This window comes from Vulpes lagopus, chromosome 12 (assembly GCF_018345385.1).
Source record: "Vulpes lagopus strain Blue_001 chromosome 12, ASM1834538v1, whole genome shotgun sequence".
In the NCBI taxonomy this organism is placed as follows: Eukaryota; Metazoa; Chordata; class Mammalia; order Carnivora; family Canidae; genus Vulpes; species Vulpes lagopus.
In genome coordinates, this window is record NC_054835.1 from 17,421,725 (window position 1) to 17,449,126 (window position 27,402).

At 35.0% G+C, this 27,402-nt stretch overlaps 1 protein-coding gene across 1 annotated transcript in view; it reads right to left on the reverse strand.

Moving 5' to 3' along the window:
- The window catches only part of EFCAB5 (EF-hand calcium binding domain 5), a 176,022-nt gene that overhangs the window by 101,864 nt on the left and 46,756 nt on the right, over window positions 1-27,402 (reverse strand). The window contains exons 6-8 of the mRNA XM_041725260.1: window positions 8,651-8,807; window positions 6,427-6,475; window positions 4,766-4,836 (exon numbers count right to left, since the gene is read on the reverse strand). Of these exons, the coding sequence (XP_041581194.1) occupies window positions 4,766-4,836; window positions 6,427-6,475; window positions 8,651-8,807 (277 nt within the window). The remainder of the gene's footprint in view (window positions 1-4,765; window positions 4,837-6,426; window positions 6,476-8,650; window positions 8,808-27,402) is intronic.

Below are 27,402 nucleotides of genomic sequence, written 5' to 3' on the forward strand. Positions count from 1 at the left end.
CAAGGATGTGGAACAGTTAGAACTCTCATTCTTTGTTTGTGGAATATGAACTTGTGCAGCCACTGTGGGAAAGGGTCTGGTAGTTCCTCAAAAGGTTCAACAGAGTTATATGATCCAGCAATTCCACTTATAGGTATATACCCAAGACAGTTGAAAACATATGTTCACACAAAAACTTATACACAAATGTTCATAGCAACATTATTCACAATAGTCAAAAAGTGAAAACAACCCAAACAAACAAATTATCCATCAACTGATAAACAGATAAATAAAATGTGGTATGCTTATACAAAGAAATATTATTCAGCAATAAAAATAAATGAAGTACATGCTACATTAAGTGAACATGCTGCAAAATGGGTGAACCTTGGCAACTTTATACTAAGTGAAAGAAGCCAATAACAAAAGGGCACATATTTTGTGATTCCATTTATATGAAATTTCCAGAATAGGCAAAGCCATACAAGAAAGTATATTAGTGGTTGCCTAGGTTTACCTAGAGGTTTAGAGAGAAATAGGAGAAGACTGCTAATGAGCATGAGGTTTCTTTTTTTGGGTGATGAAAAAGTTCTAAAATGGATTGTTGATCACACAATTCTGTAAATATACTAAAAAATGATGAACTGTACACTTTAAATGGAAGAATTTTAAGGTATGTATAGAAGGCTGAATAATGGACCTCAAAGATAGCAGGTTCTAATCCTTGGAACCTGTAAATATGACCTGGTATGGGAAACTCTTTGTAGCTGTGATTAAGTTAAGGTATTTTAGATGAGGAGATTATCCTGGGTTATGTAATCACATATATGCTTATAAGGGGGAGGTTTCTCAGACAGAAGAGGATGAGGCAATATGGCCACAGAAGCAGAGATTGGTGATTGTAGCCACAAGCCAACCACCAGAAGCTACAAGAGGCAATTTTCTACAAGACTCTCTAGAGTGAATGCAACCCTGTCAACACGGTGACTTTGGCCCAGTAATAATGATTTTGCGCTTCTGGCCTCCAGAACTATGAGGGAATAATTTGTTTTTTAGTGACCAAATTCGTGGTAATTTGTTGCAGCAACTATAGGAAATAAATGTAGTATGTGAATTATATCTCAATAAAGCTATTATCAAAAAAGTTTTAATATTTAATTGTTAAATTTTCATTATATTTCTTTTTATTATTTTTTTAATAATTTTTTTTAATTTTTATTTATTTATGATAGTCACAGAGAGAGAGAGAGAGAGAGGCAGAGACACAGGCAGAGGGAGAAGCAGGCTCCATGCACCGGGAGCCCGATGTGGGATTCTATCCAGGGTCTCCTGGATCACGCCCTGGGCCAAAGGCAGGCGCCAAAGCGCTGCGCTACCCAGGGATCCCCCTTTTCATTATATTTCTAATCTATTTTTCTTTTTTAAAAAAAGATAGTATTTATTTATTTTGTGGGGGGGGGAGAGTCGGGGGAGAGTCAAAGAGAGGGGGAGGTAATCTCAAGCAGACTCCATGAGTGCAGAGCCCAACACAGGGTTCAATCCCACAACCCTGAGAACATGACCTGAAGTGAAACCATGAGTCAGACATTTAACCAACTGAGCCACCCAGTACCCCTTCTTTTTTTCCTTTTATATATTCTAATTTCCATAAATTTATAGTTTTAAATTAGTCCTATCATCTTTATTATTTTTAAATTTTAGAAACTTAAAATTTTAACATTTACAAATATAAAAATAGTCTTGGTTCCATGACATGATTCTTTTTTTTTTTTTTTTTTTTTTTTTTAATTTTTTTTTTTTTTCATGACATGATTCTTAATATTGAAATCTGCTGTTTTGTTTATTGTTTATTTTCATTATTTGATATTCTTTTAACAATGGCTTTAATTTCATCTTTTTTGTCACTTTTTATTAGATGCTTTGCTTATTATAAAGTGCATACAGCATCTTTTTTCCATTATCAAAACCCACCAATCATAAGGTAGACTACTGATTTAGATATTTTAAAGTTATATAGAAAATGTTTAACTTGGGATCCCTGGGTGGCGCAGCGGTTTGGCGCCTGCCTTTGGCCCAGGGCGCGATCCTGGAGACCCGGGATCGAATCCCACGTCAGGCTCCCGGTGCATGGAGCCTGCTTCTCCCTCTGCCTGTGTCTCTGCCTCTCTCTCTCTGTGACTATCATAAATAAATAAAAATTAAAAAAAAAAAAAAAAAAGAAAATGTTTAACTTCACTAGTAATCAAAAAGTTAAAAGTTAAAAAACAAAATGCATTCAAATTGGAGTGGTTTTTTTTTTTCAAGATTTTATTTATTCATTTGAGAGAGAGAGAAAGTGTGAGCAGGGAGGGGCAGAGGAGGAGGAAGAAGGAGAAAGAATCTGAAGCAGACTCTGTCTGCACTGAGTTCAGAGCCCAAAGCAGGACTGGATCCCACAACCACCAGATTATGACCTGAGCCAAAACCAAGAGTCCCAGGCTCAACCAGCTGAGCCACCCAGGCACCCTGCAGAGGTTTCTTATAGTCGATAATACCCACTGTTGGTGAGAATATGGTACTTTGAAAGCTCTCATCCATTGATAATGGGAGAATAAATCAATACAATTAAAAGCATAATTTGACAATAGATACCCAAATCTTTCCAGTGTGCATTCTTTGACCTAGTAATACCCTCTGGGAATCTATTCTAAAAATTACTAGAGTTGTGTCTTAGCTGAGGCTGCCATAGCAAAATTCCAAAAACTGCATGGCTTCAACAACAGAAATTTATTTTCCCATAGTTCTGGAGGCTGAAAAGGCTTTATTGCTTTACTACAGTAAAATCTGTATTACATTTTTATTAAAAAAATAAAAGTTTCTAAATTGCCCACTTTTAGGGAAACTAGGATAAGCCAAAAGCCAAGTAGCACATAGAATCAGTGTCTTGCAAAGAAATAGAAGTATTACTACACTAAAGCAATAAGGCCTTAGCTTTTTCTAAACCATGTTAATACTATAGTTCATTCTTTCGTATATTTCTTAGTAACTTGTCTTGTTTGTATCATCAAGATTGTACTTTATGGCAGTGATTTACTGACAACATGGAGAGGCTAATGCCGTTGAAATATTTTTACCACTTTCAGGGAGAAAGGAACATGCCACATCACACAAAACCACAGGGGAAGCACCAGGTTTGGTCAGAAGAGGACTAAGGAGAAAGTCTAGGTCAGAGCCTTTATTGGGTTTCCTCAGGAAAGGTAAGACAGGGTATAGTGAACAGCTTAGAATTGGCTAGCTTGAATAATTCTGGTGGGCTTTGGGGCATGGGCGCCATCCCTAGTTGTCTGGTACCTGGCCTTGGGTTGATTTAGGTCAGAGGAAATATTGGCTTGATGAGATTTAGATAAGGAGGTGGTTCAGGGTATGGGCTTTGGGTCACAGGAAAGATAAAAACAACTTTGGACATGAGTTTGGTCCTGTGACTAATGGCTGCCATGTAGACAAATACAGATCTAAGAAACCACAGAATGTAACTAAGACAGAATTGTCACATTTTTCTATGATAATGACTTCAAGAAGGATTCCAGAATTCTTCACACAGAACTTTGAAACTGTATACAGTATATAGTCATCACCTACAATGGAGCCAGGGTATAGGAGAGAAGGAAAAAGTTACCCTGACTCTGGGACTCAGAGAAAAATCAGGGAAATTAGAGGAAAGACATGAACAAATATAAAATCAGCCTATAAAAGACTTAGGACTCAAAAAAAAAAAAAAAAAAAGACTTAGGACTCTGGTACCATTAGATTGCTTCTTTTGCTTATCTTAATACAACCCCAATACAAAAGTAATCCCATGCTTTTTCAGATAAAATGCTCCATAGATGAGAGACTCTTAACTCTAGGAAATAAACTGAGGGTCGCTGGAGGGGAGCTGGGTAGGGGGATGAGGTAACTGGGTGATGGGGATTAAGAAGAGCATGTGATGGGATGAGCACTAGGTGTTACACGCAATTGATAAATTATTGAACTCTACACCTGAAACTAATGATGTACTATATGTTGACTAACTGAATTAAATTTTTTTAAGAAAATACTTTGTAGACTTTGAAACCAAACTGCCTGAGTACAAATTTGCACAGCTTCCCCAATTATGAGACCTGTGCCAGTTACTTAATCGTTTTGTACCTAAATATCTTTGTCTATAGGGGATCCCTGGGTGGCTCAGCGGTTTGGCCCCTGCCTTCCACCCAGGGCGTGATCCTGTAGTCCCGGGATTGAGTCCTGGGATTGAGTCCCACATCGGGCTCCCAGCGTGGAGCCTGCTTCTCCCTCTGCATATGCCTCTCTCTCTCTTTCTCTCTCTGTGTGTGTGTCTCTCATAAATAAAAAAATAAAATCTTAAAAAAAATAAAAATAAAAGCAGGAATAAGGATTGCTGAGCGCATTACCTGAGTTAATACATGGATAGCTTAGGACAATGGCCCATAGGAAATGTTTTATAACTTTTAGATTTCATTATCTAAAAGTCAGTGAAAAAATAAGCTGGTTTTTCCTGATCTTAACTGAAGGTGTGAGTGAAGATTTTTCTCCCTTTCAAAGCAAGAGGACCACTAACTGAAAGAAGCTGTAAAATGCCTTTGATCATAAGATGTACCCTAACTTCAGAGAAGTTAAAATAAAATAAATATTGCATCTTAGAATAGAAACAAGTTAGTATACCTTAGTTTAATTTAACTCTAAGTTAATGTCTGTATGACATCCAGGCAAAATAATTTGATTCAAATAATGAATAACTTCTTACTTCTATAAATTCTGTTTTGTTCAATCTTGGTCCCATCGAGTCAACAATATCCAATGGTTTGCAACATGTTTCTAATTGTGGAAAAAAGGTTATTTGCTAGTTAGTTTGGCTATAATACATTCATATTTCATATTCATTTTATAGCACTTTAAAAAAGGACATAAAATTATTTCTTAATGTCCATCTTAACATCCATCAATATTCACAATGAAGCAAATGATACATAGTTGGGTAACATTGCAATTACTACAAAATTATTATTTTTCCTGGCTTTTATTTAAACCAAGCAACCCAAACACTGAAATAAACATTTCTACATTATTAATGACCAGCTTGAGATAAAGCAAAAACAAATATTCATATCAATAGTATAAAAAAGACTACAAAAACAACTGTGTTGGTTTATGCTAGCATTTATATAAGCATGTCCTTAAATATAACACTTCTACAAATTTTCTTTTTAAATATTTTGTCTTCAATGTTTCTTAAATTAAATAAATAACATATTAATATGTTCTTTTAGTATAGGATTCAAATAATACATTTAAATGTAGGGAGTTGGCTTGAAGATTGAGAACACTGAATGTACTGAGTTGGCTCCGTAGGGAGTTGGCGTGAGGATTCTCTTCCTCTACCGGTGCCCCTCCCCCTGCTTGTACTCTCTCAGATAAATAGGTAAATCTTTTTTTTTTTTTTTTTAATAGGTAAATCTTTAAAAAAAATTTTTTTTTAATCCTGCAATTCCTGCACAATAGAGACTTTCCCACTCCTGCCAGATATTCAAGTAGGGGAAAATCTGCTTAGAATAAATTTGAGTCTAGAAACTATTTCACATATAAATACAGAATATATTTTTTACTGTTAAATTTTCAAAGAGTGTAACTACTATGAAAATTTGAGAATGGATTGTACTTTGCTTTCTTCTGAGACTACCAAGAGCTGTCCACCATTTCAGAAAACTATGTAATGAGAGATAATGTCATAAGTTATGTCTGAACTCCAATACACCACATCTGTGTAAGTTTGCATTTGTAGCTCTCCTGTTTATGGGAATTCTATGTATATATATATACAAATAATTCATTTTGCTCTAATTTCAAAATGTCAAATATAATGAAAATGTTCAATTGGATATAATTTTACTTTGTTTATATCTAACCATTCATTATAAGTAAGTACAAATATCTGATTACAATATGTTTTCTAGTGAAGCTATAATCAGGCATTTATATATTGAAATACAGTACATATAATTTTCTTATATATTTCCTTATATTTTCCCTTTATATCACAATTAGGACATTATATCTTTCTTTTTAAATTCTGTGTATGTAAGTAACATTTTCTAGGAACTTGATAATCAAGGATGATAAAGGGATAATATAGAATATTTATAATATAATGGAACACTTGACTAAAGGGATTGAAAATAACTGATTCCTTTTCTGTTTTTCTACATTCTTCATCTGGAAAGAGCAAAAGAACTTAAGTATATGTATAAGAACTTTGAATAACATATATCTCAATATTAACTCTATCTTAATACAGCATCTGTCCCCTTACCACCTCTCTAACCCCTATTAAAGAGGGAAAAAATAAAAATAAAAATAAAAAAAAAGAGAGGGGAAAAATAGAAATACTATGGGAATAGGCAGGGTTACCAAGCTGTAAATCTGGATTTTGAAAAAATTCATGAAGAACATTCTGAATCTGCAAATCAAAGAAAATATACCATGTATTACTTCTCAATTGCCATATATTTAGTATTTTAGATTAAAAGCCATCTAGAGTCTATTTAAATCTTGAGTAATCTTTCTCAAGGATTCCTTCTCAACCCAGGAACAGAAATAGTAATAGTTAACATCTAGTTTATAGACTACTTCAAAGTATATCAAATGTTTTTTCACATATTCCCTCAATAATTCCCATTGAGAACGTTCTGTGTGAGAACTAGGATGCTGAAAGTGATCCTATTTTGTCCCCTCCAAGGACATTTCTAGCAATCTTTAGACACTGGGCATCTTTGGCAACCAGCTTGACAATCCAAAAAATCCTCTACAATTCCTTGTTCTTCAATTACTAAAAAACACAAAGTTTCTGAGTTCTTGGTCCATTTTTTAAAAATAGATTTGAGGGATCCCTGGCTAGCTCAGTTGGTAGAGCTTGCGACTCTGATCCAGCCCCACACTGGGCATACAGCTTACTTTCAAAAAGGTAGACTTGATTTTTTAGAGCAGTTTTAGGTTCACAGAAAAATTTAGCAGAAAGTACACAGAGTTTCCATATAGTCCCTGCCCCTCCACCACATACAAAGCTTCACCCCTATCAATATTCCCCACCGCAGTGGTACATTTATTATAATCAATGAACCTACATGAAATATCATCCAAAGTCTATGGTTTACATTAGGAGTCACTCTTGATGTTGTACATTTTATGGGTTTTGGCAAATGTATCATGATGTGTATCCATTGTTATTATATTATACAGAATTGTTTGATCACACTAAAAATCCTCTGTGCTCTGCTTATTCATCTCTCCTTCTGCCTTCACTCCTGGAAACCATTGATCTAAACTGTCTCCAAAGTTTTACTTTTTTCCAGAATGTCATAAAGTTGAAAACATAGAATATGTATTCTTTTCAGATTGACCTCTTTCACTTAATAATACATATTTTTTTCATGACTTGATAGCTCATTTATTTTATTTTTTATTTTATTATTATTTTTTAGTTCATTTATTTTTAGTGCTAAATAATTTCCATTGTTTGGATGTGCCACAGTTTATTTATCCATTCAACCACTGAAGGAAGTCTTGGTTGTTTCCAAATTTTGGCAATTATGAATAAAGCTGCTATAAACATCCACATGCAGGTTTCTGTGTGGACATGTCTTCAACTCCTTTAGGTAAATATCAATAAGCATGATAGCTGGATCATATAATAAGAGAATGTTTGGTTTTATTTTATTTTTTTGAATGTTTGGTTTTATAAGAAATTACAAACTGTCATCCAAAGTGATTTTGCATTATCACCAACAATTCCCATCAGTTGCTGTGCATCTTTGTCAGCATTTGGTGTTGTCAAAGTTCTAGATCTTGACCATTCTGATAGGTGTGTAGTGGTATCTCATTGTTTTAATTTGCATTTCCTTGATGACAAGTGTGGAGCATATGCTTATTTGCCATCTATATGTCTTTGGTGAAGTGTCTGTTCAGGTCTTTTGCCCATTTTCTAAATTAGTTTTTTGTTATCTTATTGTTGAGTTTAAACAGTTCTTTATATATTTTGGATAATGGTTCTTTATCAGAACTATCTCTTTTGCAAATATTTTCTCCTAGTCTGTGGCTTGTCTTCCTTGGTCTGTTTTTAATAATTCACTTTGAATTGAAAATATGAAAAAAAAAAAAAAAAGAAAAAGAAAAAAAAAAAAAAAAAAAAGAAAAAGAAAAAAAAAAGAAAATATGCTTGGCTTTGTATATAACCAATAAATGTTCTCACATCTACCTACACCTAAGAGAAAATGTTCAGCTGCTAGAGTACAGTTGTTTCCTGAAGCTAAAAGACACATACTCTTTGTCTACAGAAGTAATTAGTCACACATCTACAAAAAAAACAAAGAAACAAATGAAAGTGACATCTATCTATACTGAAGAGTTTGGGAACCTCAGCCAGAGTCAATATCTTAGAAATCTAGCTAGATTTTTTTTTTTCAAATGCTCAAGAGAAAATTGAAGAAATTGACTCTTATGGACCAGACAGGTCAAGAATCAGCTTACTCAGCAAGACTGAAAATTTAGAGGTAGGCTTCTAGCACTCTACCCAAAATTACAGCAATCATTCTCTTATCACCCACCCCTTATACTGCACAATATCATCCTTTCTTACCACAACCATAGGAATTGTTCCTTTGGGGTCTAGAATCCATTCACTGAATTGCTCCTGCAGAGCCTGCTTCCGTGTTTTGGTCACCCTGACTTTGACTTCTTTTATGAATTGTCTTTGTTCTCGTTTCTGTTTAATACTCTCCTTCATCTTGGTTACTCTAAAGGATATTGAAATAAAAGACATACTGAGTTAAGACCGATTCAGATTGTTCAAATGGCAGAAAAGAACAATTCAGAGCCTCATTTAAACTTTGTTCCTATCTTAAAAAATAAATAAAAGGGGTGCCTGTTTGGCTCATTTAGTTAAGCTTCCAATTCTTGATTTTGGCTCAAGTGGTGATCTCAGGGTCATGAGATTGGGCAGGCATGGGGCTCCATGCTCAGTGAGGAATCTGCTTGAGATTCTCTCTCCCTCATCCTCTTCCCCTCCCACTCGCTTGTGCTCTCTCTCTCTCAAATAAATAAATAAATCTTAAAAATAAAATAAAAAGTAAAAAAAATAAACTTTGCTCCTGTCTTTACTCCATGAGATCTTCCTTGATTTAGGCCTGAGGTGACCCTTCCTCCCCGCACCACTTAGGTGACCCTTACTCTCCACAGCACTTGAATTTGGTTTAATCATATGCTACCTTCTAGTATTTTTTGACTTTTTATAGAGGTGCGCCTTATCATACCCAACAAAATACCATACATAAGAAGTATTAAAAATAGCCCCAGAAGCTGCCACATATACCTAAAAGCAAAGCTGAATGCACTAAGGCCTTAGGATGAAGGGGCTCTCTCTTCTCTGGACCCAAAAATCATCTGGAAAGATTCTAATTCCAAGTCTAGAGTGGAAGCCTAGAAGCTGCATTCATAACAAGCATCTTAGGTAATTGTGATGTCTTGGACCAAACTTTGATTTCTGTGTAGGAATATATATTACCAATTTCCTTTAAACATCTAGAGTCAAATATTTTGACAGCCTCTAAGCATAACAGTTATCCTTATATTCAGATAGAGCTTTATCACCCAAGTTGGGAATGGGGAAAGTGTCATGATTTTTTTTTAATTTTTATTTATTTATGATAGTCACACACACACACACACACACACACACACACAGAGAGAGAGAGAGGCAGAGACACAGGCAGAGGGAGAAGCAGGCTCCATGCACCGGGAGCCCGACGTGGGACTCGATCCTGAGTCTCTAGGATCGCGCCCTGGGCCAAAGGCAGGCGCCAAACCGCTGCGCCACCCAGGGATCTCCGGAAAGTGTCATGATTTTAATTGTTCCCATATTCATCATCCCTATTAAGACTTTAAAACCCTCGAACTGGTTTTGACTGAAACACCAAAATGACTCAGAATAATCAAAATAGCTGCTGGTTTCAAATACAATTTGTTTGAGCCAGGTCTTCATCTTTTAAAGAAAAAAGACTAATGTGACCTGACAGATTTGGAAATGCAAAAGAATTTTTATTTAGGACTAGTAAATTGAATACCTCTAATAATCCTAAGAATCAATCAAAATCTGTCATTTCTTTATTATGCCCATATAATGCCTTCAAAATTCTCAAGGTAAATAGGCCTTCAAAAATAAACTTAGAAGCTTGAAAATAAAAATAAGCAAGTGGCTTAATAGTGCAGAAAGACCTGTTTTTGAGCTGCTGGAAGATTAATTAGTATTTTAAAGGAAGTGCTAAGTTCCTCTGATGCAAATCCTAAGCAGCCAAACCTCTACCACTTATCTCAGTTCTGCAGTCCCTTCTCTGCTGGCTCTCCTGTTCTTTCACCATTCTTCCTTCTCTCTCTTCTCTCTCTCCTTTTTTCCCCTCTTCCCTCTCACTATAAGCCATTTTCCCCATTTCTATCTTCATTCTTACATGATTTTCTAATCTTTATCTGTATCTTTCTTCTAGCCTTTTCTCATTATTCATTCAAACACTCACTCACTAAATCAATCATTTATTCATTCATTATGCAAACATTTATTGGGTATCTACTATGGATTCTGCCATCATAAAGCTTAGGGTCCAATGCAGAACAAAATAAGTAAATAATATTACATAATAAGTACTGGGTATCTCAAATTCTCATGTGTACCAATCACTGAAATACAAAAATGGATTAGCAAAACGGGGTTTCTGTCATGTTTCCATCTGCCTAAAATACTTTCCTCGTCTCTTTGTTTCACTAAATCCTCTACGCCCGTCCTTTAGGACTCTACTCAGACATCATTTCCTCCCTCTTCTTAATAAAGAAACAAAACCTAGTTTGTATTTCAGGGCCACTGTACATGAGACTCCAAATATAATCCAAATGGATTTTAAATTGATTTTGTAACTCATTCAGGGAATGAGTAAAATTTTTCTTCTGTGGTCTGCATTATCTCATGAGGATATATATCTACATCAATCAAGAGAACTTTATAGCATCCAAAACTCTTAACTTTGCATAGTGTAGGGTAGACATAACCTACAAGCAGATTCTAAGTATAAATCTACGTTTAAAATGTGATAAAGTACAAAAATGGTCACTAATTTTTCCCATTCCTTTGTACATATCCATTTGTAGGCAACATGATGTCGCAGCTTCTCTCATTTAAGAGGTAGAATCTATTTCTGCATCTTTTGTGTCTGGCTGTGACCAAGTGACTTGCTTTGGCTAATGGGCCATTAGCAAACATGATGCAAACAGAAAGTTGAAAAATGTTATCAGTTATATCATGACAAAACTGGAAAAAATGAAAAGAAGAAGAAAAATGTTTGAACATTGGGGCTAGCCCCTTTTAACTGAACTTAGAAGCCCTTCCACCTTCACCTTGGAAATGGACCTACACTAGCCTGCTGGATAATGATCCCGTTATGTCCATTACTTTTGTAAACAGCCAACATCTTACTGTAGTGTATGAATGAGTCCAATTGATAAGATGTGGAGCAGAGATGAGCCACAAGCCCAGCCCAACATTATCAACCCACAAAATCACAAACAAATAAATTATTATTGATTTAGGCCATCAAGTTTTGAGGCATTTTGTTATGTAGCAAAAGCTAAATAAGAAAAGTTTCCCTGGGGCGCATGGGTAGCTCAGCGGTTAAGTGTTTGCCTTCAGCTCAGGGTGTGATCCTGGAGTCCTGGGATCGAGTCCTACATTAGGCTCCCTGCATGGAGCCTGCTTCTCCCTCTGTGTCTCTGCCTCACTCTCTATCTCTGTGTCTCTCATGAATAAATAAATAAAATCTTTTTTTTTTTAAAGTTTCCCCATCTTAATAAGAGTTTTGGGATGTTTTAAAGAAAAGCACAGTATAAACCTAACTAATTAAAAAATAGAAGAGCACCTGGGTGGCTCAGTCGGTAAGCATATCAATCTGGATTTTGGCTCAGGTATGTGAGATCTTGATCTCAGGGTTGTGAGATCAAGCCTCATGTTGGGCTCTATGCTGGGCACAGAGCCTGCTTAAGATTCTCTCTTCTCCCTGCCCTTCACCTCTCTAAAAAAATACAAGTAAAAATGTTCCTTATCCTAATTATGACAACCCAAATTCTATCTATTCATTCAAGCAGTACAAGGAACATCTTCCTCTTACAGCAGCCTTTGCCTATATTGTATTAAAACTGAATATTGTATTTCATCAAAATGAGTTCTAGCCAGCTTATGTGGAGAACTGACCATAAACTTTGAGTGACCTTAGTATACCACTACTGGGCCTAACTGAAGACTCTTTTTGGACTGCTGAACAATGGGACTTGTTATAATCAATCATGTACAAACTTATGGATTCATTCTATAAATACAGTGTGGTAGTTGTTGTAAGTTGTTATAAGTATAAACATTATAAAATCTCCCTTCCTAACACTTTTTAAAAACACCTAAAATTTCCTCCTCTGCAAACTAGTCAGTGAATTCTTCACTACTGTATGTTACCTTGCCTGGCAAGTTAATAAATTCAGTTTTTGTTTGTTTTTAAGTTCCAGTGATCTCAGTTTCAGAAAGCTAAATTAGAATTGCCATTCCTGGAGGATGTCCCTATTATTTATGTGATGAGTATTCCTATAAAAATCTACATATGACATGCCTACTTAATTATAGTACTTATTTCCAATATTTTGTATTTTCAAAGTACATCTTATTACAAAATGAGGTTCCTGATGAAAAATGTAATGACTTAAGAAAAATCTAAGTTAATGGTTAATCAATGATATTTGAACAGATAAATAATTAGGCCTATTTAGAATTTTATGAAATGATGAAAAACATTTATCATAGCTTCCCCACTAAATACTGATAATTAATTCCAGAGATTTCAAAATTAAATACTCAATTACCCTAAAGTAAGACATATTTTATAATAATCATATGTATCTAAAGGCAAAAACAAAAAAGTAAAACACGCACACACAAAAAAAACTTTCATCATGAAAGCAAAAACAGGATTAGAATAAGTTAATTAATTTAACAGATACCTATTGAGCATTACTTACACAGCACAACACTAGATACTGGAGATGTGAGGATGAATATGACCAACAATTCCTGCTTACATTATAGTAGGGAAAAAAGCATTACAATTTTGATCAATGCAGTAAAGGAGAAACACAGGATGCAATGAGAGAGCATATAAGGGAATATTTCACAGTGAAGCAGTATGTGACTAAACTGGAAAGGATTGGCAGTATAAAATAAACAGAAAGGAGAAGAATGATACAAAGGAAATGGCATACAACAAGACCCTGAGGTGGAAAGAAGCATAATATATTCAAAGAACTGAAAGTAATCCTATGTGCCTGGAGAGTAGAATGTGAGAAGAGAGGCAGCAGTGAACTAAGTTAGGGAACAGGAAGGTCATACAAGGAAACTTTTATAGACCTAGTTAAGAATTTTAGTCTTTTTCCTAAGAGTAAATGGAGACCAACGAAAGCTTCCATATTGAGGAAAAACATGTTAAGATTAACCTTTTTTTTTTAATACTCTATGTAGAAAAGCCGAAAAACCCACCCCAAGATTGCTAGAACTGATACAGGAATTCAACAAAGTTGCAGAAAATAAAATCAGTGCACAGAAGTCTGTTGCATTTCTGTACACCAATAATGAAGCAACAGAAAGAGAAATGAAGATATGAACCCCATTTACAATTGCACCAAAATCCATAAGATACCTAGGAATAAACCTAACCAAAGAGGTAAAAAGATCTCTACTCTGAAAACTATAGAACATTTATGAATTAAATTGAAGAAGACACAAAGAAACAGAAAAACTCTCCATGCTCATGCATTGAGAGAACAAATATTTTTAAAATATCTATGCTACCCAAAGCAATCTATACATTCAATGCAATCCCTATCAAAATAACACCAGCATTTTTAAAGAGCTGGAACACACAATCCTAACATTTATATGAAAGCAGCAAAGAACCCCAATAGCCAAAGGAATATTGAAAAAGAAAACCAAAGCTAGAGGCATCGCAATTCACAAGCTGTATTACAAAGCTGTAATCATCATGATAGTATGGTACTGGCACAAAAACACACACATGGATCAAATGGAACAGGAGAGAGAATCCAGAAATGGACCCTCAATTATATGGTCAACTAATATTTGACAAAGTGGGAAAGAATATCCAATAGAAAAAAAGTCTCTTCAACAAATGGTGTTGGGAAAACTAGACAGCCACACACAGAAGAATGAAACTGGACCACTTCCTTACACCATATGCAAAAATAAAGTCAAAATGGATAAAAGACCTAAATGTGAGACAGGAATCTACCAAAATCCTAGAGGAGAACACAGGCAGCAATCTCTTTGACTTTAACTGCAGCAACTTCTTACTAGACATGTCTCTGGAGGTAAGAGAAACAAAAGCAAAAATGAATTATTGGGACTCTGCAAGATAAAAAGCTTGGGAAAGCTTCGACAGCAAAGGGAACAGTCAACAAAACTAAAAGGCAAACTACTGAATGGGAGAAGATATTTGCCAATGACACGTTGGAAAAAGGGCTAGTATCCAAAATCTATAAAGAACTTATCAAACTCAACATCTAAAGAATAAAAAATCCAGTTAAGAAATGGGCAGAAGATTAACTTCTAAAAAAATAACTTCAGTTACAAGTAAAGAATAGATTATGAGAGAACAAGAGTGGATGTAAATGTACTAACTAGGAAACTTGCAATAGTGCAGGTGAGACTTGATAGTAGATTAGACTAAGGTGACAGCAACAAGGAAGATCAGAAATGAGAATATTTGAGAGAAGGAGATAAAATCAACAGGACTTAATGATTGATAAGAAGTGTGTAGTGAGGAAGCAGAAGGTGTCAAGGGTCATCCCTTGGATTTGGGCTTGAAAATCTTGAAGCAAAACCAAGCAAGACAATGACTTTTGACACTAAAGTGCTTGTGAAACATCCCAGTGCAGATATTGAATAAATAGTTGCACATTTAGTTGAGTCTAAAGCTCAAAAAAGACATTTGGGCTAGAGATTTCTCTAAGAGACTTGAAGGTAACTGAAGTTATGTGTTGGAATGAGAACACTCAAGGATGATTTGGAGTAATTGGAGAGCCATGACTCAAGGAATCTTAATATTTAAAGATCAGATGGCAGAGAATGAGCCAGTACAGGATGCTAAGAAGGATTAAAAAGAGGTAGAAGGAAAACAAAAATGATACCATGGAAGGGAAAGGAAAGAATCTCAAGGAAGATGGTCAACATCCTTGAATATTGGTAAGAGGCCAAGTAAGCTGTGGATTGCAAACTTTCCATTGGGACTAGAAACATGGAGAACATTGTGATCTCAGTAAGTGACATTTATTGAAGAGGGCCTCGAATGAAGGCCAGGTATAACAGATTGAGAAATGTGTTGGAAGTGGAGAAAACATATTTGGACAACTACTTTGATAAACTTACCTATGTTTTAGTTATATTTCTTCAACTTGAGTGTGTAAGTTCCTCATGGCAAGAATCAAATTTTAAATTTTTTCCCTATAAGGTATGGCTCAACATTGAGCACTTGGCAAATACTGATAAACTGAGTGAAGACTCTTCAGTAAATGTAAGTTATTAATTTATATAAGAAATAACAAATATTATCATGCCAATACTATCGCGCTCAGTGTTGGAAACATAGATATAATAGAAAAATAGTACTTGTCTTCAAAGAGATTATGGGGAGGTAAATCAACAATTACATTACAATGTGCTAACAGCTAACACAAGCCTACAGGTGTTTCAGGAATATAAAGAAAGAGTACCTAACCCAAAGCAGATGTGACAGAAGGTGTGCCAACCCCAGATACTTGGGTTGATTCTTTTTAAATTTATTATTTCTTTATTTGAGAAAGAGAGAGAGGGCTAGAGCAAGTGTGGGGGGTTGGGGGCACTCAGACTCCTCACTGAGTGCAGAGCCCAATGTCACAATCCTGAGATCAGGACGTGAGCCAAAACCAAGGGTTCAACCTTCAACAGACTGCACCACCCAGGTGTCCAGGTACTTGGGTTGATTCTTGAAGCACAAGAAAAAATTGTTTAGCAAGAGAAAAGAAGGGAATAATGTTCTAGACAGAGGAAGTTGACACTCTGGATTAGAGGAGAGGGCATCTGGCTAGTGGTTTTGATTAGCTGATATGTAAGAGATAATAAAATTGATGTGCATAAAGAATGCAGTCTATCTAGCCCAGATGAGCGAAGTCAGGGCTTGGTGGGTGGTCTGAGTTCAATATCACTATGTGCTGGGTACCTCAGATCTAGTGCCTGCAAGTTTTGAAGCTGGCCTTGATGGTGAAAATTTCTATCTCCAAAATGAGGTAATTGAGTTCCAATTGAACCACCTTCCTGGAAGAATATGAACAAGGCAGAGGGCATTTCTCACTGAATATTTACCACTGGAGTCCTGGAAAGCATCTGTTTTGATGGTTCAGGACTGAAGTAGGGCAGAAAATATATAAACCAATGCAGTAGCACATAAGATCTTCAGTCTGTTCTCTTCTATAAACAGAAAAAAATCCTGTTTTTTTTTTTTAAGATTTTATTTATTTATTCATGAAAGACACAGAGAGAGAGGTAGAGACATACGCAGAGGGAGAAGCAGTCTCCCTGTGGGGAACCTGATGTGGGACTCAATCCCGGGATCATGACCAGAGCCAAAGGCAGATGCTCAACCACTGAGCTACCCAGACATCTCAAAAACTCCTGTTTTCTTATGAGGATATCAGTTACTGGACAGTTTAAAATGAATCAATAGTTTTACCAGGCAAATCCTAGGAATTCCTGGACATCTTGGACAGTCTTACTCTAGGACCACCACATTTTGTCAGGTATTATGCCAGATATCCAACCCCCATTGGAGTGAACTTGACTCAGAAACTTCACCTGTCTTTTTAATATTAGGGATGTCCTGTGCCACTGAAGCAGGACAAAAGACTCCTTGAACATCAAGTTGTAGAGTATGCTTGTTTGTAGGATATTAGGATAATATCCAAGAAGACCATGACTTCTCAGTCCATAAGTTCTTCAATTTCTAAGTACTTAATAATGGGATATATATATATGCAACAAAATGTGGTTTAGAGATGGCTATGAAACTAGCCCATGTATATACATTATTATTATGCTTCAAGCTGAACAAAAGTAGAACCTGTTTGATGAAGTCCCACCACACACCACTGGGTATAATAGTCATTTGAACACTCTAAAAAAGCATTTACCTTATCTATCCACTCACTTTTGGCATAACCTGTTTTATTGGATTGATAAACAATAATATTCAATGCAAATTGACAAAATGCTTGATATTAATAATATCACCTGTGGGAGAAGCGCCTATGGGATATCCTAGTATAATTTGGCTCACTTAAGAGGTAGCAGCTGGTGTGAAGTATGAGCAGACACCTGTCTAGGAAGTCACTGTCTCCTGGCAACTGAAGAAGATCCATATCAAGGATGAAACATTCCCTTACTCTTGCCAAGTCCTAGTGGCTGGTGTATTGTAAGCATAAGTTAGATATTTGGGGTTTTATTTTTTTGTTTTATAGTGAAACATTATATTTAAAGGCTAAAAATAAGAAAGAAGTCATACAAAGTGATAGAACTAAAACTCACCTATTATATCCATGCATGTAAATATATTAAAACCGACCCATTAAAAAAAGATTCTGATTGAATTATAAAACAAAGAATATTCTACATTGTATATTCTGTACATTGAGAAAGTACTAAATTGGGATCCCTGGGTGGCGCAGCGGTTTGGTGCCTGTCTTTGGCCCGGGGCGCGATCCTGGAGACCCGGGATCGAATCCCACATCAGGCTCCCGGTGCATGGAGCCTGCTTCTCCCTCTGCCTGTGTCTCTGCCTCTCTCTCTCTCTGTGTGTGACTATCATAAATAAATAAAAAAATTTTAAAAAAAAATAATAAATAAAATATGTAAACACTTTAAAAAAAAAAAAAAAAAGAGAAAGTACTAAATTAAAATTACTCAGAAAATCTTAAAAGGATGAACAACAACAACAAAAAAGGATGAACAGGGATGCCTAGGTGACTCAGAGGTTGAACGGCTGCCTTCAGCCCAGGGCGTGATCCTGGAGTCCTGGGATTGAGTCCCACATCGGGCTCCCTGTATGGAGCCTGCTTCTCTCTCTGCCTCTCTCTCTCTCTGTGTCTCTCATGAATAAGACATAAAATCTTAAAAAAAAAAAAAAAAGGATAAACAAAGATATTCTATGAAAATACATATTAAAGAAAGTAGGGTTGCAAAATTAACATCAGATGAGATTAAATTCTGAAAAACAATTACAAAGATACTTTACTTTTTAAAGTAAAGTACTTTACTTTTTTACTTATACTTTTTTAATAAAAAGTGCTAATATACAATGAAGGCTTTATAATATGCCCAACTTATATGTACAATGTGATCAAAATTGTTGAAAGTTGCAAGTGAGGATGGAGGTGGGGGTTGTTTTTTGGAACACAAAAAGCAAGCACTTTGAAGTAAATCGACAAACCCCTTGTAGATACTACATTCTAATAGAAACACACAATGAATGTTGTCACATAGTTTGCATAAGTTCTTTAAACACTGTATATTAGTTAACTCACAGGGAATTATCAAGTAAAAATTTTTAATTATTAAATAATATAAAGGCCTGTGTCTCTTTCTTTCCCTTTTAGTTTTTACTTGGCTTGTGTATCTCTCTGGGTGGCTCAACGGTTTAGCACCTGCCTTCGGCCCAAGGCATGATCCTGGAGTCCTGGGATCGAGTCCCTCATCAGGCTCCCTGCATGGAGTCTGCTTCTCCCTCTGCTTGTGTCTCTGCCTCTCTCTCTCTCTCTCTGTGTGTGTCTCTCATGAATAAATAAATAAAATCTTAAAAAAAAAAAAAAAAGATCAAATACAGGGGCACTTGGTTGGCTCAGTCAGTTAAACGACTGCCTTTGGCTCAGGTCATGATCCCAGGGTCCTAGGATTGAGTCCTGCATGAAGCCCCACATAGGGCTCTCTGCTCTGAGGGGAGTCTGCTTCTCCCTTTCCCTCTATCCCTCCCCCTGATTCATGCTCATTTTCTCTTATTATCTCTATCTCAAATAAGTAAAATCTTTTTTTAAAGAGCAAATACTTTTCATTATTATTATTTTGTTGTTTTTTGTTTTTTAAATAGATTTTATTTATTTATTCATGAGAGACACAGAGAGAGAGAGGCAGAGACACAGGCAGAGGGAGAAGCAGGCTCCATGCAGGGAGCCTGACGTGAGACTCAATCCCGGGTCTCCAGGATCATGCTCTGGGCTGAAGTCAGCGCTAAACTGCTGAGCCACCTGGGCTGCCCTACTTTTCATTATTAATTCACAATAAGGCAATTGTGACTTATAAAATATGCATTTCCAAGCACATGAGGAATCAAGAGTCAGAGGGAAAAGATATTGAAAAAAAATGTTAAAAGAAAAAAATATGAAGAAAAGCAAAATGATGCCAACTTAACCTCATTGGTTTTGCAAAATTACATGTAAGAATTAAAATCCACTTTAATTCTTTATCTGTCAGTCAGAAACTCTGAGGAAAAGCAAAAAAAGGTATACTGCATGCATAAGACTTATAAACAACAGTTATATTTATTTTTCAGACAAGTGATTACCACTATAAAAATTGTCCAAAATCAATAGGAATGTCTTGTCTGTTGTTCTTAGACACCAAACAAAAACAAATCCCTTTTTATCCAGGGAAATATACAGATGAAAAATTTTTTTGGATCAGGTTGAGGCAAATGGATACTTTAACATCATTACTAGAGTATAAAGTCCTGACAAACTAAACAAAATTGTATTCATCATCATTTTTCTTTAATATAAATAAGAAAAATTCTCACTCCTAATATAAATGGACTTCTCTAAAACTATCTAATGGATTAAAGATGACACAAACAATAACATAGCTCGGAGAGTTTAAAAGCAAGACTGTTTCAGCTAAGATTATTGGGTATCCAAGCTTTTTTTGGGGGGGGCGGGTATCCAAGCTTTAAGTCAATAGATATGTGCTGTTGTAAAGTATCCCTACGATTTCTGAATATTCTACAGATGCTTAACACAGTCATATATTGATATATAGATCTTGAATTTTTGCCAGAAAGAGATAAAGCCCAAATCCTGACAATCTAGGCAAACAAAGCATCTTTGATTTCTTTAACTCTTGCTTGAAATTCCTACAACAGTATTGTTCCAATAGAAAGTAGGGCTCTGGGGCACCTGGTCAGCAAGAGCATGTGACTCTTGAACTTGGGGTCATGAGTTTGAGTCTCACATGGGGTGTAGAGATTACTTAAAGAAAATTTTTTTAATTAAAAAAAATAGAAACTGAGCTCTGATAAGAGCTTCAAATGACCCTAAATATTCAAACCCCTGATTCAAGAAGCATCAGTGAAACAAACTAACCCTCTTGTATCATGTCATTTGTTGGCAATGAGACCTAGACCAGAGTCCTAGTGTGTTCATTACTATTCTTATTATAAGAATTGACAAATGCCTAGTTTTATGTACTGATTGAGATTTTCATATTTCTAACAGGAGGAAGTGTTTGTCAATACCTCAATATATTGATTTATAGCCTTGACATCAGTTCCTAAATTTTAAGTATTTCTTATGGCAGTAAATCTAAATACATATCTAATTTATTGCTCTGCAAGAACAGATGGTGAACAGAAATGTTCTTTAAGCTATTAATTAAATTTGACACTGCTCCCTGCTGCTGTTGGAATTTTTCACCAGTACTAAAATCCCTTAATTTGGTTTCTCTACATAATTGGCTTTGAAAAAAAAAATTTAGTGTGCATTATAACCTTCTCTGGAACTTATTCTCAATACATTCCTAATATGTTCTGATTCAAAAGGTCTAAGGAAGAAGCTAGGAATCTGCACATTTAACCAAGAATCCAGATAATCCCGATGCGATTTGTAGATAACCATACTCTGAGAAAGACTATTTTAGCTGAAAATTGAAATTCCATGTCCACATATAAAAGAAAACAAGAGTTCTGTATATATCTCTTACTTTATTCTAGAAGTATATATGTACTTAATTTCAAAAGAATTATTATTCTAAAGCTCCTGATTAGTTGCTTACCCTATAGGAAAAACACTAAAAGAGATCACAAAGAATTTTAGGTTCTTTTATAAATTTTAGTATAAGTATTCATGCCAGAAGATATTAGAAGGAACGTATGAAAGATTTAGGAAGAGAAACAGTGTATGTTCTCATTCATTTGGGGAATATGAATAATAGTGAAAGGGAATATAAAGGAAGGGAAAAGAAATGTTGGGAAATATCAGGAAGGGAGACAGAACATAAAGACTCCTAACTCGGGGAAACGAACTAGGGGTGGTGGAAGGGGAGGAGGGCGGGTGTTGGAGGGGAATGGGTGACGGGCACTGAGGTGGACACTTGACGGGATGAGCACTGGGTGTTTTTCTGTATGTTGGTAAATTAAACACCAATAAAAGTTAATTAAAAAAAAAAAAAAAAAACAAAGTGTCTTATTTGTTTCATTTTGTTTTGTTTTGTTTTGTTTTGTTTTGTTTTGTTTTTAAAGATCTGGAAGAGACCTAGATGTTATCTAGACCAGGGCCAAGGACCCAAATCTGGCCTACTACCTGGTATTGAACCACTTAATAGTTAAGATTGGCTGTTACATTTTAAAATAGTTTTTTAAAATCAAAATAAGAATAATAGTTTGTGGCATGGTGGAAAATCTATGAAACTCACATTTTAGTATTCATAAAGTTTTATTAGAACACAGCCATGCTTATTCATTTACATATTTTGTATAATTACTTTTGTACTACAATAGCAAAATCGAGTAGTTGTGACTCAATTTTCCAGGCAAAAACCCTTTAATTTTTATGTAATCAAATTTAGCAATATTTTCATAATCTTGAGTCATGGTTAAAAAGGCTTTTCTATGGTAATAAAGGAACTTAATCTCTGGTTTCTTCTAGTTGTTGTGTGGTTTCATTTGTCACATACACATACTTAGAAGGATATGTTCTATGGACAAAAAAAATCTGCAAATAAAGCTAAAACAATATTTAGTAGTTCTTTTGTTGGGATTGTTGGTATTATTACTTTGAAGCTATTGAAACTATTTAATGTAAATTGTAGGATAAGACAAATAATCCTATTCATGTTGTTAGGAGCCAAGATTTTTAGAAAAAATATAAATATAATTCAAAATCAAGGAGTCAGGTAAAAAACCTGAAACATTATATTTGATACAAAATTATCAATATTTACTCATTATTTTTAAAAATTATATTTGTGAGTCCTGAAAGAGCCTAGAAGCAATGATAATATAATATTTATGAGCATTGCTAGCTCCCAGATGAATGATTGCTATTAAAAGTGACCAAGAATCCTTTTAAAAAGTGCACAAAGGTTTCAAAGACTAAAGGAGTAATGTTGGAAGAATATAGGAGCCAAAGTTGGGTCAAGCTGAGGATCAAAAGAAAAGGTAAATATAATGGCTTAAAATACATTGAATATATATTAAAATCAATGTGTCTACAATGATACTCAAAAGGAACGCTTCTCCCAAAAGGGAAAGAAAACCTTTCATTTGTTGCCCCTCCAGGTGACTACTGATAGACAGATACAGAGACATAAAGAAACATAGATATATATAATATTTTGAAAATTTGTGATTAAAAAGAATTAAACATTTATTTTGTCTTATTAGTAGGAAGCATATTTTAATGTAACCAAATACACAGCAACCAAGTGGAATTTATTTCAGGGTTTCCAATAGCTCAAAATTAGGAAATCTATTAATAAAATTCATCAACAGGTCTAGGCTGAAAATCAAATGATCATCTCCATAAGTGTTGAACAAACATTTGACAAAATTAACAATCATTTTTGAGCTTTAAAAATTGGCTCAGTTGGTTAAGCATCTGATTACTCATTTCAGCTCAGGTCATGATCTCGGGGTCATAAGACTGAGCCCCATATGCAGGTGGGGGAGCACAGCATCTGCTTGTCCTCCCTTTGCTTCTCCCCCCACTTGTGTGTGCTCTCTTTCAAAAAAATAAAATCTTTTTAAAAAATCAGTCTATAAAGGATCTAGAAAAAAGTTCAAAACACAAACACAGTAAAAGGAAAGAAATAATAAAGATTTGGAGGGGAAATAAATAATATGGAAACCAAAAAAATCCCCAATAAAACAGTTCTTTTCTCCGCCATGGTATTGTGTGCAGTTGAGGGTTTCTCATCATGTTTTCTCAAAAGACTTTCAGGATCAAGTGATTCCTGGTCAAGAAACAAAGACAGAATTGTCCTATTTCCCAGTGGGTTCAAATGAAAGCTGGTAATAAAATCAGGTACCATTCCAAGAGGAGACACTGGAGAAGAATCAGATTGGATCTGTAATGACAGCACATGGGATGGCACATATATTTACGCTGCATGGAGGTCATGTGCTTGTATCGTCACTCTCTAAACATCACTGAACAATAGACATGAACACTACCTGAACAATAGACATGTTTTATCACGGAAGTGATTTTACTCTCTTACTATGCTTCTGCACCAGTAAGTTGGTTTGGTAATAAATACATGCAATCTTTTATTTGAAAAAAAATTAATTAAAAAAATTTAAATAGACCAGTGAACCTTTTGGCCTTTTGAAAATATCAACAAAATTAACCTCTAGCAAGACTCATTAAAGAAGAGAGAGAGAGAGAGAGGACAAATAAACAAAATTACTAACAAAAGAGGAGAAATAGCAACCAACACCACATAGATACAAACAATTCTTTAAAAAAAAAAAAAGATTTTATTTATTTATTCACAATAGACACAGAGAGAAAGAGAGAGGCAAAGAGAGAAGCAGGCTCCATGCAGGAGCCTGACGTGGGACTGGATCCTGGGCCTCCAGGATCACACCCCGGGCTGAAGGTAGCGCTAAACCACTGGGCCACCCGGGCTGCCTGATACAAACAATTCTAACAGAATATTATGAAAACCTATTTCCCAATAAATTGGACAACTTAGAAAAAATGGGTAAACTCCTGGAAACATACAACCTACCAAAATTAACAAAAGGAGATATAGAAAATTTGAACAGACTAATCACCAGCAATGAAATTGAATCAACAATCAAAAAACTTCCAAAACACAAAAGTCCAGGACAAGATGGCTTCAAGGGTGAATTCTATCAAACATTTTTAAAAAGTTAAAGATTTCCAATGGGAAAAGGACTATCTCTTCAACAAACGGTATTGGGAAAAACGGACAGCAACATGCAAAGAATGAAACTGGACCACTTTCTTACACTATGCACAAAAATAAACTAAAAATGGAAGAAAGATAAATATGAGACCTGAAGCCATAAAAATCCTAGAAGAAAGCACAGGCTACAGCAGCTTCTTTCTAGATATATCTCCTGAAGCAAGGAAAACAGGAGAAAAAAATACACTATTGGGGCTACATCAAAATAAAAAAGCTTTACAGTGAAGGAAATAATCAACAAAACTAAAAGGCAATCCACAGAATAGGAGAAGGTGTTTGCAAATGACATATCCAATAAAGGGTTAGTATCCAAAATATGTAAAGAACTAATACAACTCAAGACCCAAAACCCAAATATTCAAATTAAAAAATAGAAGACATAAACAGACATTTCTCCAAAGAAGACATCCAGATGGTCGACACATGAGAAGATGAACACCATCCATCATCACGGAAATGCAAATCAAAATTACAATGAGATACAACCTCCCACCTGTCAGAATGGCTAAAATCAACAACACAAGAAACAATGAGTGTTGGCGAGAATGCAAGAAAAGGGAACCTTGTGCACTGTTTGTGAGAATTAAAACTGGTGCAACTACTGTGAAAAACAGTATGGAGCTCCCTCAAACTGTTAAAAATAGAACTACCTTATGATCCAGCAGTCCACTACTGGATCAAAACAAAACAAAACAAAAACATATTTTATATTATATATTATAATATTATAATGCTTATTTCACTTAGCATTATACTCTAGCTCCACCCATGTTGTTGAAAATGGTAAGATTTCATCCTTTCTGATGGCAGAGTAATATATATATATATTACTATAATAATATATATATATAGAGAGAGAGAGAGAGAGTATAATGCTAAGTGAAATAAGTCCACCAGAGAAAGACAAATACAATATGTTTCACTCATATGTGAAATTTAAGAAACAAAACAAATGAGCAAAGGAAAAAAAAAGAGAAAGAGAGACAAACCAAGAATCAGACTCTTAATTATAGGGAACAAACTGATGGTTACCAGAGGAGAGGTAGGTGTGGGGGTAGAGGAAATAGGAGATGAGGATTAAAGAGTACATTTACTATGATGAAATAAAATTAAGTTAAATTAAAAAGTCATTCTATAATATAGAAATTAGGCACATTTTTTCCTTTCTTTCCCTTTTTTTTTTTTTTTTTAGAGTTGGAGGAAGGATAGAGGGAAAGGGAGAGAATCTTAAGCAGACTCCATGCCCATCATGGAGCCTGAAGCTAAGCTCCATTCCAGGACCCTGAGACCCTAAGATCATGATTTGCACCCAAATCAAGAGTTGGACACTTAACTAACTGAGCCACCCAGACACCCTGCACATTTTTTTCTAATGTAATAAAATATATCTTTTTCAGATCCAAATGAAGTAGAGTTATGGCATTAATATATAGTTTTAAAAACTGTTCATGATGAGGCAGTAATACAAGAATCATCCCTACTAAAGTCATAAACAAGGATGCCCATGTCATCACTATATTTAACATTCTATTGGAAGTAATAGGTAATGTAACTATGTAAGAGGAAGATATTACAAGCATAAAAATTGAAAACAAAGAAGGAAAATTTCTATTTTTGCAGATAATATTGTTGCCTCGCTAGAAAAATCCAAAAAAACAATGAAAATTTTTGTATAAACAGGGGTCCCTGGGTGGCTCAGTTGGTAAAGCATCCAACTCTTGGTTTTGGCTCAGGTCATGATCTCTTGGTCGTGGAATCAAGCCCTATATCCAGTGCCATGTTCAGAGTCTGCTTCATATTCTTTCTCCCTCTCCCTCTGCCCCTCCCCACTCGTGTTCTCTCTCTCTCTTCTCTCAAACAAATAAATGAATCTTTTAATAAAAATAAAATTTTTCTATAAATGATGGAATCCAGTCAGGTAGCAGAGTATAAGAAATATACAGAAATTAATACCTTTCACGTATTCAAACTACATATAGATAGAAAATATAATGAAAGCAGAAAGTCCCATTTACAATGGCAATAAAAAAATAATAAAACAACTAGTAATAAACCTAATAAGAGATGCAAGCTTAAATGAAAAAAACCTTAAGATAACAATGATAAATACAAAATAAGATGAGCAAATGGAAAGACATATGTTTTCAGATAGAAACTTTTGTCATTATTAAAGATGTTGATTTTCCCTAAGTTAATAAATAAATTTAAACAGATTTCAATAAAAATTCCTATAAGGTTTGTTTTGCTGTTCTTTTTCTTGTTTTCAAGTATATGAATCATTTCTAAAGTTCATACTAAAAAGCAAGAACATGGGGCGCCTGAGTGGCTTAATTGGTTAAGCATCTGCCTTCGGCTCAGGTCATGTTCCTGGGGTCCTGGGATAGAATCCTGTATTGGGCTCCCTGCTCAACATGGAGTCTGCTTCACCCTCTCCCTCTCCCTCTGTGCACACTCCTTCTTTCAAATAAATAAATAAAATCTTAAAAAAGTAAAAACACCAGAATAAAAGAGTAAATAATGAAGACTAGCACAGTCAGATTTATTGGAATACAGATCTTTCTCTACTTATGATAGGGTTAGTTCCAATAAACCCATTATAAATTGAAAATACCTTAAGTTGAAAATGCACTTAATACACCTAACCTATCCAAATCATAGTTCAGTCAAGCCCACTTTAAATGTGTTCAGAAAAAAAATAAATTTATTATTAAAAAAATGTGTTCAGAACACTTATATTAGTTTACAGATGGGCAAAATCGTCTAACAAATGCCTATTTTATTAACTGTTGAATATCTCATATAATTGATTAAATACTGTACTAAATGTGAAAACCAGATTGGTTGTATGGGTATAAAATTGTTTAAATCTATGGGTTGTTTACCTTTGTGATTGCATGGCTGACTGGGAGCTGTGGCTCACCTCTTACTGCTTAAGTATCATGAGAGAGCATCACACCGCATATTGCTAGCCCAGGAAAAGATCAAAATTCAAAATTCTAAGTATGATTTCT